The sequence below is a fragment of the Protopterus annectens genome, chromosome 1.part1 (assembly GCF_019279795.1).
Source record: "Protopterus annectens isolate FY-2018-M chromosome 1.part1, PAN1.0, whole genome shotgun sequence".
Lineage (NCBI taxonomy): Eukaryota > Metazoa > Chordata > Ceratodontiformes > Protopteridae > Protopterus > Protopterus annectens.
Window position 1 is genome coordinate 208,460,688 of NC_056726.1, and position 14,575 is coordinate 208,475,262.

General features: G+C 40.6%; 1 protein-coding gene across 1 annotated transcript in view; it reads left to right on the forward strand.

Moving 5' to 3' along the window:
* Positions 1 to 14,575, forward strand: part of IBTK (inhibitor of Bruton tyrosine kinase) — a 1,862,448-nt gene that overhangs the window by 1,684,742 nt on the left and 163,131 nt on the right. Inside the window, exon 25 of the mRNA XM_044074098.1 lies at positions 10,479 to 10,646. Within this exon, the coding sequence (XP_043930033.1) occupies positions 10,479 to 10,646 (168 nt within the window). The remainder of the gene's footprint in view (positions 1 to 10,478; positions 10,647 to 14,575) is intronic.

Sequence of the window (14,575 nt, forward strand, 5' to 3'; positions counted from 1 at the left end):
GACTGCAACAGTGAAACACCAAGAACATAGTACAGTTGTGTACACTTACCATAAATGTAGATGTTCGAGTGTATTCACTGTTGCAGTCCTGGTTTCCCTCCCTCCATCCCCGTCTTCTTTCTTCTCTTTCCTTAAAAGGGACATATTTGTATTTACTTTCTACTGGTGGGGTTCTTCCACCAGAACCTGGCTCCCACTTGGGGGCTCCTGACAGGTTAGGGCAAGAAAAACTGACGTAATGGCGTCGGCTGCCTTACTTTATACTACAGATGACCTGAAGCGACTTTTATGCAACCGGATGCATAAATACTAAGCCTCTGGTATTCGGGCCGGTCGAGGGCTACTCTGGCAGGGATAACCCAAATGTGATGACTGCAACAGTGAATACACTTGAACATCTACATTTGTGTTGTGTACACAACTGTACTTTTTGTATATTCGATCATACAAATTACTCTCGTAATTAAAGGTTTGATCGGGGAGGGGGGGGGAATCAAACCTTAAATTATCAACGCAATATACCAGAACTACAAAGCTAACAAAAAAATCCTTGCAGGGGCAAGACCCCAACACACACACACACACACACACTCCTATTACTTAATTATTCCAACTCCAATATCATACAATATAGGGACATTTCCGATCCTGCGCCACCACCACCATCAACTCCAGCTACAAAACTGAGCCCAAGCATTGTGTGACAGTGGTACTGTTAGGGAAAGGGCTTTTAGTAACATAATATGTAGGGCTGGGACTAGTGGCAGGAAAAGGGTTAGGGTTAACACACAAGTTAACCTTCCCACAGCCCCCACTGTAACCCTATACATTGCTTAAATTAAAAAAAAAAATCCCTAACAGCATTATTACATAACACAAAAGGAAACGGAACATACACAACACCAAACATGCACGACACTAAATCTGTCCCTTTACGTAACCCTAACCCGCAAACAGTTTTCTATTCATTTTCCTGCACATATCTATTTGCCTACAAAAAAACTTTAATTTAGCCATATTAGATTCTCTCAAATGTGAATTCAGTTATTTGTGCATTCTATATGTGTTTGCACTCAAGCAATTCTATATTTTTGTGCATTCTGTATTTTAAGTTGTGACTATATACACACTTACAATCCGCGGTGGTGCAGCGGTAGTGTTGTTGCCTCACAACAAGAGATTCTCCCGTTCGATTCTCAGCTAGTGTGCGGGGAGTGCCTTCTGTGTGGAGTCTGCATGTCCTCCCCGCGGGTCGAGTGGCGTTCTGAAAGACATGCGTGAATGGGCGTACCTTCGTTGAAGGTTGGGCGTCGAGCTGGCAACTCGGCACTGTGAAAATCTAATGCCAATCATTAGTGGACTGGAGTTCCGCTGTGGCTACCCCTAACCGGGAAAAGCCGAAAGACAACAACTATACACAGACTTACATCTGTTGCTAATATATGGGGAGAAGGAGGAAATGTTTGTGTTGCGATGTTCTTTCTTTCCATTCATATTTGTTTTTCATGTTACTTTTTTCCATTTTAAGTTTCTTTTGCCTGTTGTAATACACATTTCAGACAAACACACACAAAAATTCTTGTAATTCCATCAGAAACATTTTGTATTCTGTTTTGACTTAGCTATGTTGCTTTTTTTAGTCCATCTCCATTAGCTTCAAGAAGAACATCTTTGTCCTGAGCTGTCTCCCATTATGTCAGCTTGACATACTAAACATTTTATTTTTTTTTACATACTAGAATTTGATATTGGCCATCTTAACATACAGTAGATTACTCTGACACTGCTTAGCTTTTTTTTACACATTTTAGTTCTTTTGCATAACAGATTTTTTTATCTAGGTTGTTATTAAAGCATTCTTTAAGGCTTACTATTGCAACTTGTTTTATTGCTGTGAAAGTGTAGCACTGTAATGAAACTATAGCAAAACTGTTTAAATGGGGTAAGGGGTCGAAGAGTTGTGGTACCTGGTTGATTCTTGAATGGATGTGCACTAGTTATTATGACCTCTAAGCTGTATTCTGGTAACAGTTTGAACATTGTTGATTTCTGTCTGAACAAGTAAAGATGAGCTCCTAAAACAAGTGCCCAATGTGTAGGCAAGGGCGCCCGCAGGCAGGTGCAAGGGGGTGCACTTGCACCCCTCTGGAATCGGCTGACTATTATAATTTTATTTTATTTTATTTTTTTTTTTTTTGGACGTTCTTCTTTAAGAAGAAAGAAGTCCGTGCTGACATCATGTGTTCTTCTTTAAGAAGAACGGTCGTGGGCGTGCTGACATCATCGTGCACATATTTTTGAGTTTTGCAAGCGGGAACTCACATGGATGGACGGTTTTGGGGTTTGCAAGCGGAAAATGGGACCACGAGCAGGAACTGAAACGGACGGATTCGCAAGCGGGAGGAAACGAGCGGAAGATGGGACACTTTCAGAGTAAGTGTGTATGTGTGTGTCGCACTGTTTCAGTTTGTTGAGCTGAGTGGGTTGTATGTTGGTAAAGATGGGTGTTAAGGATTGTGAGCAGAAGAAGAGAGAAAGCAATATCTTTTCTTGCAGTGTTGCTCAGGAAAGGTTTAGTTTTGTAGAGGGAGCCTTTGACATTTTTTTAACTATGTGTTAGTGAGCTCAGATAAATCAAGTTTTTTTTCCTATATTTAGATATAGTTTTACGAATAAGCCTAGAGACAATAAAGATATGAGACTTAGTTTTCCACTTCCCATTAGTCAGGATATGTACAGTATTAAAGATGTTCTAGTCAATAACTGGTGTGTATAATACAAGGTAATAAAGAATTAGCCAATGTATTAGGTACTCCAAGTTTTTGTTATAAAAAGACTAAAACTCTTAAGTCTCTTTTTGAGCTTGGTAATTCCTTACCTCAGAGTTCTGAGTTATTTAAGAATGTTAAAATGGTATGTTCAAATGTGCATGTTGCACTGTTTGTAAATATATTCATGAGAGTAATAGTTTTTCATTCAAGCGTTGTGATTATACAGTTACATTTCAAGGACATTTCAATTGTAACACCTCTAATGTCATTTATTTAATTTTTTGTGAATTCTGTTATGGTTCTTACATAGGTAAGACCACTGGGAAATTATCAGAATGTATTAAGGAACATTACTTAGCTATTAGGAATCTTGACTTCAAAAACATCTTAGCTAAACATAGTACAGATTGTTCTGGTTACACCACTTTTAAATTTATTGTGTTAGGACATATTTCTAATTTTAAAGGCTATGTTAATACATTCTTGGAAGTTAGAGAACTCAGATGTCAGTTATTTTTAAATGCTGACATTCTTCCAGGTTTAAATGATAATTTAAACATTGTGTGCCTTGAGATGGTGTCACTAGGAAGTGATGTAATTTTAAATTTTTGGAAGGTTCTTTTGATTGATGTTTAGTCTTTGAAATATGTTATCATTTGTAACATTTGCATCCTTTTCTGAAGAAGTTCTAAGATTAAAATTGGAATGAAGGTGCTAATTTGCTTGTTTAGCTGTTGTCTTTTTCAACCATAGTCCGAGAAGTTTTGATTCTTAAGTAGTATTGATGTCATCCTTTGGCATTTTTTATTGTTTTATTCTATGTCAAGTCTGGTTATTTTCCCCAAGAGGCTACCAGCAGTTGTGAAAGACTTTCATCATTAGAGTAGGCTCTGTTGGAGCTAAGGCCTGCATGAAAGTAGTACGGTTAGGTCTTTATTGCACATTCAAGCAGATAGTCAGCTGAAAACTTTTGTATCTCTGAACCAGCTTTCTTCAAATTTATCTTTAAGCAAATGAGTATAGGAGAAAATGACCCTAAATAAAATACAGCATGCTTTTGGAATGATTTTAATCATGAGCTAGATACTCTGTCATCATCTCCAGCCACAGAGGGACTGCAGCTGTGGTAATTCAGTTTTGTATAGGAAGTTCAGTTGTCAGAGGAGCTGACTAAGCAATGAGAGTGACTGCCAAATGTAAGCTTGTCATTTTAAGGAGGGTGCAAAACATCTAGGCCTGCTTCAAGATACCACCGTGCAGCAGATGACTGGGGTTGTAGCAGAAATAGCCTGGTAGATGATACCTGTAGGCCTTCCAGGTATTGTGCAATACTACAGCTTTGGTTTGGCATTTGGAAGCACATGATTATCATGCAGCTTTGCAGGCCGTGCCTCAGCAGGGAATTCACTGGCCACTACAAGGAGCAGTTAGGGCATAGAAACACCTCAACCAGCCCATACACAACCTATTTCTGAAGGTAGGGTGGGGAAGGTAAGTATTCATGGGGAGGCAAACAGATCTAGGTGATCAGCTGGAGTGGCAAAAGGCAAAATATTATGTAGATAGTTGTGCACAATAAATACTGCTGCACAGAAAGTATTTGGGTATGTTCAGCTTTATTTTTTTTAAACTGGAACATGTTTATTTCTTTATTCATAAATTATTTACAGTATTCTTAAATTATTTACAGTACACAAAATTAGAAACTACAGTTTTTAAAACATGGTGAAGGCACTCAGTACAAGAGAAAATATGGGCGAGAGACAAATCATAGAAAAGCTATGAAGTATAGAATAACAGTTGCAAGCCACTTGGGCAGTCAAATTTTAATGTGCACAATTCTAAGAAATATGTTTTCTAATGAGGCTAATGGAGAAGAGGAGAAATAAAGGCCTTAGTGCAGCAGCAGAAAGAATGCTAATGATAGGAAGAGAACTCAGACTCTTTTCATCTAGCTTAGCATTATATTAGATATAAATATATCAAAGCCAATGTTTGGGGTTGAGCCAGCAGTCAGTACGCATGTTCCTTCACTAAGCAGTTACCTTAGAAAATTCTGTGATTGATTAAGGCTGACATTTATTTCCTTGTTTAATGTAGAACTGAATTGCACAATCACTGTCTGTGTTAGACATGTTTGATTTTGAAGTCAGGTCACCTTTCCCAACCCCAGAGATGTAACATGTTTTCATTTTCCTGTAACAAATTTGTAACTAGTTTGAGTGATCCTTGTGAGTACCTGGCAAGGTTTGTCCTTTGTGAGCTGTATTAAAAATGGAGCTTTTTGGTCAGGAGATTTTCCCCTGACCAAATCTTAGTTAGCATGGTCTACAAGTCCAGAATGAAAAGCTTTAAGTGTTGGTCAGCTTCAAAAAATATGTTCACAACTATTCAAAGCAAGTTTCCATACTTCCAAAGCACACCAACAGAAGCAGGCACTCACATACACAGACATAGACATGTACGTGCAAGCACACACACACACATTTTAGCCAACCTGGTAGACATATAGAAAAATCTGTGGAAACATAACCAGGTGGGAGCTAGTATTTGTAATGCAGTATGGGGGGGTGCATATAGTAAATGAGTGGATCGGCTAAATGCGGCTGGGGTTAGGCGACATTTTCTATCACTTGACAAAGCCGAACTGGGTAGGATCTAGTGTCTGTAGGTCCCCAGTGTCTTTGTTTATGAGCTCCATGATGATCCTCTCCATAGCCTTGCAGACTAAGCTAGTCAGGCTTATGGGGCGATAGTTTCCAGGGTCCGTAGAGGCTCCACCTTTGTGGAGTGGGACCCACTGTTGCTGTACGCCATTCTGTGGGCACATCCTGTAGTGAGGCTGAGATTGTATAGCTGTTTTATTTGAGGGATTAGTTCCTCTTGGGGTTCATGTAGGATGCAACCTGGGACATCATCTGGTCCCATGGAAGCAGTGTTTTTTGCTTTGGAGAGGGCAGCCTTCACCTGAGCATCAGAGATGTTTGGGAGACAGCCCTCTGCTAGGATAGATACTTGCTCTTTTGGGGGGGAGGGGGTGGAGAAGTTTGCACTGAACCTGTCTGCCAGGATATTGGCGATGTCTGTGGGTTCAGTGTATTTTTTGTCATTTAGAATCAACTCAGAACAAGTCTGGGAGTTGCATCCCAGGTTTCTAACATAACTGAAAAAAGCCTTATGATTGTCTTTGGTGTCCTGTGCAATTTTTCTCTCGAAGCTGGCCTTGGAGGATTTTATGAGGGATTGTAATTTTTTGTTAGTACTGATCAGAGATGCCTTCCCTATTAGGGATTTTGCTCTATCATATAGTAGCTTCCTCCTTCTGTTGTACAGTTTATTTATGGCAGGGGTCCACCAGACTGGACGCCTGCCTTTGGATGATTGGGTCTTGGTTTTGTTTGGGTTAGCAAGATCCATGCATTCCTGGAGATGTCCGTAGAATGCGTTTATGTAGGATTCTGCAGTTTGGGCCCTAGTTTCCACTGGCCCTGGGGCCTTGAAGGATTCCACTTTGGTTTTGAGAAGTGAGAAGTTCGCTTTTGAGAAGTTTTTCACTGTGGTTTTCTGGGCTGGGGGTGAGTTCGGGATGTGGTCATCCAGTGAAATTAATTTATGGTCTGATCTTACCAATGAGGGATATACTTCTGGTGTGGAGCATAGATTCCCCATGTTGTTAATGATCAGGTCTAGTATGTTGTCCCCTCTTGTGGGAGTGGTGACTAGTTGTTCCATAGCATTTGAGTTTATAATTTCCAGGAACCTTTGGGCTAAGGTGCTGGGGCTTGAGTAGTGCTCCCAGTCAATGTTTGGGTAGTTGAAGTCACCCAATATAATGGTGTTCGGAGAGATCTTCATGTTCTCCAATGTTTTCAGGAAAGCCGAGTGGGATGCTTGACTTTGAGAGGGTGGTCTGTAGGATGCTATAAACTGAAAAGTAGTCTTGCCCACTGTTAGTTGCACATGGATGGTCTCCGATACTTCCTGCAATGCCACTAACCTGGAGGTGTGGATATCCTTGATAAATATGGAAACTCCCCCTCCTTTTGTGGTTCGGTCCGGGTTTTGGGGCCGAAAAGCATGATATGAGGTATAGCCTGGTAGTGCTGGGGTGCTCTCTGGAGCCTTGAACCAGGTTTCTGTCACTGCACAGATATTGATGTTCTCCATACTGAGGAGAGCTTCGAGTGCATGCATCTTGAGGTTAAGACTTCTGGCATTTAGCAGCATTACCCTTAGTTTCTTGTTCCTTGTGCTGTCTATGGGGGTGGGTTTGACTTTTGAGCCTTGCCTAAAAAAGGCACTATGGGGGTGGCAAGAGCCTTTGCCAATATCCGAAAGCCCAGTGGTGACAGGTGCAAGCCGTCCCTAGCGAAGCAACGTTGGCTTGTCGAGCATGTCATCCCAGGCTGACAGACACTGGATCCCCTTTGAATGACACCAAAATTTTAGCCAATTGTTAAAATCGATCATTTTGTCTTTGCACTGTGGCATCATTCTAGGTGAGGGTAAGATGCTGCTCAAGGTCAGGGTCATACCAGCCTGGGCTACATGATCATAGAGCTCCTCTATGTCTCTTTTCATGTAGTCCAGGGAGGTACGCCTCAGGTCATTCACACCAGCATGTACAATGACTGAGTCATATTTGTATTTGCTTTGGAGTGACCTGAGTGCTTGCGTTATGTGGTGGATCCTAGCACCCGACAGGCAGCTCACTGTGACCTTCTCTTTATTCAGCCTGGTGAGCGGGATGTCAGTGTGTCTGACAATAGAGTCACCTATTACAAGAGTATCAGGTGTGTTATTCAGCCTTATGGGCTGTGGCTGCTTGGCACACTGACTTTGTGGGCTATGTGTTGTGCATGTTTTGTTTTGAGGTAGCGTTTGCTTGGATGTCTGCTTTGGAGGTCTCTGTTGCTTAGGTAGATTTTTATTTAGAGCCTCAGAGTATATTTTTGTGTATTTATGTGTTTGGTTCGCTGATGTGTTGGGACTATGTGATACTGGAGCAAACTCAGACAGCCCTGGTTGAACTATACCTCTCAGTTGTCCATATCTTTGCAGAATGAATAGATATTTGCTTATTTTTGGTTTGTTCCTCATACAATTAAGTCACTAAATGACAGACATTTGAGTTTCAGACGTCATAACCTTCAGAAAAATGCATGCTAATGCAAGACCTGTTATTCTATCAACTGTCAAGTTTATACAAGAGCAATTTTTAGTAGTGTTTGTATGTTCCCCCAATATATTTAGCCTTGTCCAGATTTCCTGCATTAAGAGGTTGAGAGGTATGTGCAAATCGCTTTGTAGAATTAGGAATATCCAAACCTCTCCATTGTCCCCAATTTTGGCTCAAAATGTTGCTCTCCCCTAATAATCCTTCCTCAAAATGGCAATTTTGGAAGAAAATGTGATTGAAGTCTCCTAGAATAATGGTGTTGGCTTAATGCATAGGGACACCATATTAGTTAGGTAGGAGATATGGACTGATGGGGTACATAGAGGGGACCTATAGTTAGGTATGACACAGTAAGGAGTTTTGTTAATGCTAAGCTGGATGCAGAGGAATTCCACGTCATTATCTTACATAGCAAGTTTGGAGATGAAATGTTGTTTAAGAATATGTAGACACCATCACCTTTTCATCTCGGGTGATAGGCCTGAACTTGTGGCAGATATTGAAATCCTGCATTAAAGGAGTGCTGTCATCTGTCTTAAAACTAGGTCTCTGATGCATATATATATATATATATATATATATATATATGTATGTATGTATGTATATATATGTATGTTTACCAGGGGAAGCAGTGCTTGTAAGAAGTGTACTTTTTAGCTTAGGCTCTGAAAAGGAAATTGGTTATTTTCTAATTCATGTAGCTATAAAAATTCAGTATAAAAACTAAGTTTCTGAATGCAAACACACTAGTTAAGCAGCATCATGGTAGGGAGTACTTCAGTACAGAGAGATTCAACTATATACATAGCCATGAGTTCCCTTATACCTTTCTGTCAAAAGCAAATGCACACCATGTTCACAGAGTTTACAGTTGTTGTAACTTTGAAACAATCAATCTGTTTATGTATGTCTTGCACTAAAGTTGAGGTGTGTGTGTGTGACAGAGAGAAATGCCCTAGTTAGCTCTAACAGGTGGAATTTATGTGCAACTGTTTTGTTTAGCAAATGGTATCATTATTGTGTTATAGAATTTTAAAGCAGTGTTAGCACAGCAGGTAGCATACATGCATCTTGATGCAAAGGGCTGTAGGTTCTATTCATACAGCATGTACATTTGTATTTTAAGGGGGTATGGTACTGCAGTTCTTAGTATGTCCTCCTTTGGATGAGACACCTAATAACTATGAACCTGCTTTTCAGCCTGCCACCCATTCCCTATTGCAATATATCAACTTACCATTTATTTTAATGTAGCACATGCAATTTATTCTTCAAGGGCAACAGGCACTGAATTTGTAAATGAAACACGGAAATATAAAGTTTTTTTCTAGCAACAACCTCTTCATTGGTTTCATATCTCTTTAATGTGGAATTATTCAGATGACTTTTACTTCTGCAGAGATTCTGCATACTGATTGATATTGGTGGATTTTATGACAGAAGTTTGAGTGTTCCCTTATGGTTGAAATGTTCTGAATTGGGCAGGCTGTCATTATTGGTTCATATGATTTGTTTCATTACTTAAAGGAAAGATGCTCAGAACTATAAATTTAAAACACGCTCTAACAAGTGGTGCTGTGTTATACAAGGGATATAATTCAATTATTATGTAGTATAATAGTCAGGAAGGTGAATCGAAGAACTCTTGCATGTTTCTAAAAATGTGTGCAAGGAGCCTATGATTTGGAAACGGGCCAAAGGTAAACTTACCCTGCCACTGGCCAGATGCATGTTCGTGAAATGTGGGTTTTGATGCTGTTTCATTGAATGTGGGTTTCAAAGGTAGAGAAGTTTTAATGCTAAGTCTGTTTTCATTGTAAGACTATTGCTTTGTTTAGGTTTAGTAAATGTCTGTCAGTGTTTGTGCTATAAAATTTGAAATAAAAGTTGTAAATGAAATCCAGATATCTGCAGTCATTGCAGAAGTAAAGCATAAAACAAGTATGCACACAGAGATTTGAACAATTTCTATAAAATGGGAGAAATAGCCAAGTAATGGGACACTGGAATGGCTGCGTGGGGGTGAGTGGGTGGGGCATCATAGGGGGTGGGGCATTGTGGGCGGGGCTTGGGTTTGCACCCCCCTGCAAAAAATCCTGCGGGATCCCTTGTGTTTAGGCATTACATCTGTAGTTCAGAAGGCTAATGTGGACCTGTGCCAGTAAAAGTGCTCTTCAAGCCTTATGTATTGCATACAGACATATTGTGCTTAAGTATGTCACAAAATGTATTGATATATGTAAATAAGTCCTCGTAAGTTGAAAATTAAGAAAACAGAAGCTGGACAGTGAAACCCAGTACAGATTTTAGCAAAGTCAGACGGATGTTGGTCAGTGCTTGTTACATAAATTAAAGTGAAGCATCAAAAAGTGGACCAGAAATGTGCAACTGTAGTGCATATGTTCTATTAGTTTAAGGTGTTTGGCTATATTGTCTTGTACTCATTTGGACAGTTGGATTTCTAGCAACTATTCTTAGAAGGTAAAATGCTTTTGCAGTGCATTTCATGTTAATGTGTTCTGTTACAGTGGAAACAAGCTTGCATCTCATGGAGCCAAACTGTCACAGAAGCAGAGGAAAATGATTGCCACAGCAGCTAAGGAAACCAGCTCAGGAGTCGGCAGTGAAGGCAGCCCTTCGTTCAAGCTCACTCCGTTAATACGTACAACTCCCACAAAGAAGACAGGATGTCCATGGTATGCGTTTAGCTTTGCATTCCTTATGACTGTTTTGTATCTTTAAGCATGATTCACTGTTATAATGTGGGAGAATGTGGAAAAAGGAGTTAGACTTTGCAAATATGGTGTTATTTAGTGGAAACACAAATTATTTTAAAATTTGCCAGGAAGGCAATACTAAGAGACTGTAAACTAATTTAATGAACTCTCATGGGGAATAAAAAGAAGAGTATAAAGTATCACTTGAATTATATAATGGGTAACAGTTTATTCTTGACTAAGCAGCCTAAGTGGGGAATGGTTAAACGGTTCAAGTAGTGAATGGAGAAGGATCTTGAACTTAATGTATGATACTGTGGAAAGTAGCAAAAAAATGCAAAGGTTGGGAATAGTGCAAGTATGTGAGTGCTATAGTTAATTTTGAGGCAGCATCATGTAGCTGGATTTTATCTCTTGGAAACTGACCATTGAGTATTTCTTATATTGGTGAAATTGTTCCATGGCTCCTGTTTTGGTACCTACCACCTACCTTCTCTATTCAGCACCATTAGGTGAGATGTACCCATAATGAGAGAGGTGTTTTTTTCTCCTTGTTGATTCATTCAGTCTACTATATGAAATAACTGTCTTTTTTTAATCAGTATTTGACCAACATTTCAGTATTGCAGTTAGTGGTGTTCTGTAGCAGAAAAAGTCTTTTTACTATTTCTGTTAATTAAATTATCCACATTGCTCTTGCTACTATTCTGTCATTATGCCCCTGGGTAGATTTCACAACAAGACAAACATGCTTCTGTGATTTGTCTAGATACAGGCCATAATCTTGATAACTTGCCTTTTCTGCAAGACTTTGTTTGAACAGTATTGATTCATTGGAGAAAAGACAACCTAGGACAGGCCAGGAATGCTGAAAAATAATTATCAGCATCATATCGAGCCCTCCTGTTTAAAATTATGACAAAGTAGTAGTGGTCCTTGTATTTGTGAAGAATGTACAGAGACAAAGTATATAAACAGGCTGTTAAAGAGAGTTTCTCTGGAAGCTTCTACAGCTCATCCCTGTCTGTATTTTAAAACTGTCCCTGTTATTTTGTTCATGCAAAACTTCCAACTTCTTTGAGTTGAAAGACCATTTATGGACTTTATATTTAGCCTCTTATCAAACCTATACCAAGGTGTGATGTAGAGATCCATTCTTTCAAACTGTAACCCCTAAAACACACACACACACACACACACACACACACACACACACACACACACACACACACACACACACACACACACACACACACACACACCAGGTTTCTGGTTTCAGATGAAGGTGATGTCCTTGTTTCATCAGTGGAAAGTGCCTCCATGAAGATCCTGTGTGTTTACATAATTAATCTTCCAAGGTTATTCTGAGGAGGTGCTTATTCACTTTAGATGTCAGGATTCCTTCAGTGGAATTGCTGCCTTCCCTGATGACAGTTGCTTAGGCAGTGATGATTGAGTTGTACCCTCTGAGTGATATATATAGACAGAAATGTTTAGGAGTGTGGTCCAGTTAAGAATTTAATAGACTATGGAGGCAAGACTTTCTCTCTCTCTCTCTGTGTCATAGTCATGATATTCTCCATAGACAGTTTCCAGGGACATTGTCCCTTATTCAGAGTCTATCTCAGAAAAAAATCTTGGGCTGCTGTCTGAGAGTGGGAGAGAAGAGAATGTGAGATAACTTGATATCTTAGCTTCTTTTACTTGTCCTTCATTAACTTTATATCCGTTGTCAGATTCTGAACCAAAGCTCAAGGGTGTACCAACTTCTTTCCTCAAATTCCTTATGTTTGCAATATGCCCTTGGCTACAAGAGCTGGATGATCAATGTCAAGCACAGCTCTCTGTACCTGGAAGCAGAACTGAATGTAACTGTCATGTCTGCCATCCAGTCTGAGTTAGAGCTGAAAAGGTTCTGTGGGCTAGTTCATTTACTCAGTTAATGAAATTAAAGAGAGAGGGAGAGAAAAGAAAAAACAAGGCAAGGCCTGGAGAGCAGTATGTCTGACTACTTTGGGAAGAAGATGGACACACCAGCAACTCTGTCCTTCAGAGCTGAAAATCTTCAGGCACACATGATCAGGTAAGAAGTCACACTCTTCAAACAGTTGAATGAGGCATTAGGGGTTATTACAGACACTGCTTTAAAGGCAAAATTAGTTTTGCCCAGACCACTTCTGATATGGGCATATGTGCTACAAAACTTTGTTCAACATCCTCAGCTGCTGCTTATGGTATCAGTCACTGGAAGAGATACCTAGATGAATACAACCACCTGAGAGGATGTGAAAGTGCAGCAGAAGGGAAAGAATTTGAAATTGGTTAAGCAACTGTTCCACCCTCCTGCACTTGGTTTGGTTTTGTAATAAGTATACCTGGTATAGCAGAATCTGTTTTCAAAGTACTGTTCCGGACCCATGTTATTAACATTAGGTTTAAGGAAAACAGACAGTAAAATATGCTTTCAGAAATAAGAGGTAGTAAAGATAGATAGGGAACTGGGGGCTCTCAGTACCAAGCCTAGTCTAGTAGGGAAAAGCATTGATTATGGTGGTTTTCCTTCCACTGTTACCAGGAATACACCACAATACTCAGAATGTTCTCTACACCCCCCACACACAAAATCTATCACCTGTCCCTATTTTCAAAAAAATTGGAAAAACATTTACTTTTCTCAGTATTGTCACACCTTCATTTGCTTTCTGTCTGAGGGGAAAAAATCTCTGAAGTATTCTTGCAGTATATAAATACCCATGTAAATTCTTCTAAGCAAAAGTCCTAAATCTTCTGGACTTTGTTGTATTCTTGAGAGCCGTACAAATATCATGCCATTGTTCTTTTGTGTATGGTCTTTCCATCCTCTCTTCCCAGTATTTTCTAACCTTCTCTGATTGATGCTTAGAATTATCATGCGATATTTTGTATGCCCTACTTGTTCCTTTTTCTAACAGAAACTTCTGATCTGAAGTAGTTAACTTCATTTGATCTGCAACCTGTGGGATAGGGATCCGTTCTCGGATCCGAGCCAGCAACTTTACAAAGCTTAGATCCGAGCTCCTAGCTCCTCCCCTCACCCATAATCCCCTGCCAACCCTGATTGACCTCAGATCTAGTTTGCCGCACTTAGGTACAGCAGTTAGGTTACAAGCTCCTAGTCAGATAAGTCTTTATCTTTGCTAATTTTCTAAAATGCTTGTGAGAGTGTGTTTGTTTAGGTTCCTTAACCCTTTTATTAGTGTTTTTAAGTTAAAAATATGTATATATATTTTTTCTCCTCCCCACCCTTTGCTGGTATCGTAGCTGTGTGTGTGTGTGTTGTTTGAGTGTTTGGGGCCTACTGTGTGAATGAGTTTTCATTTTTTAGTTTAAACATGTCTGAGGCCCCAAAGTTTGTGTTTTCCAAGTGCACCGAGTGTGGCCATAAGCTCTCCCCGGTGGATGGCCACACTCGGTGTGTCCGGTGCCTTGGGGTTGAACACCTTTCCTCTGGGTGTGTGATTTGCGCGGCGTTCAACCCCAGGGCACTGAAGGACCGGAGGTCGAAGCTGATCCTAGCGGGACTCTTGCCCCCGGATTCGGCTTCGGCCTCCGGGACTTCTGTGGCCTCCTCCTAGGCTTCGGTGGCGGCCACTCCTGCCTCTCTCCCCCCGGCCGGGACTCAAACTCCCGCTTCTGCGCCGGAGAAGCGGGAGGCCAGGAAGGAAAAGAAGAGGGAGAAGCACCACAAGCAGCGGGCTGAGGCCTCCGCTTCGGGCCCCCCCCCCCCGGCTAAGCGGGCTTCTCCCTCCAGGTCTTCCAGGTCTAGGTCTCCTCCTTCTCGGCTCCGGTCTCCTTGCTTTTCACCAGGACCCGAGGAGGAGGAGACCCGATCTCCGTCGAGGTCATCGAGGTGGCACTCCCGGCCAGCC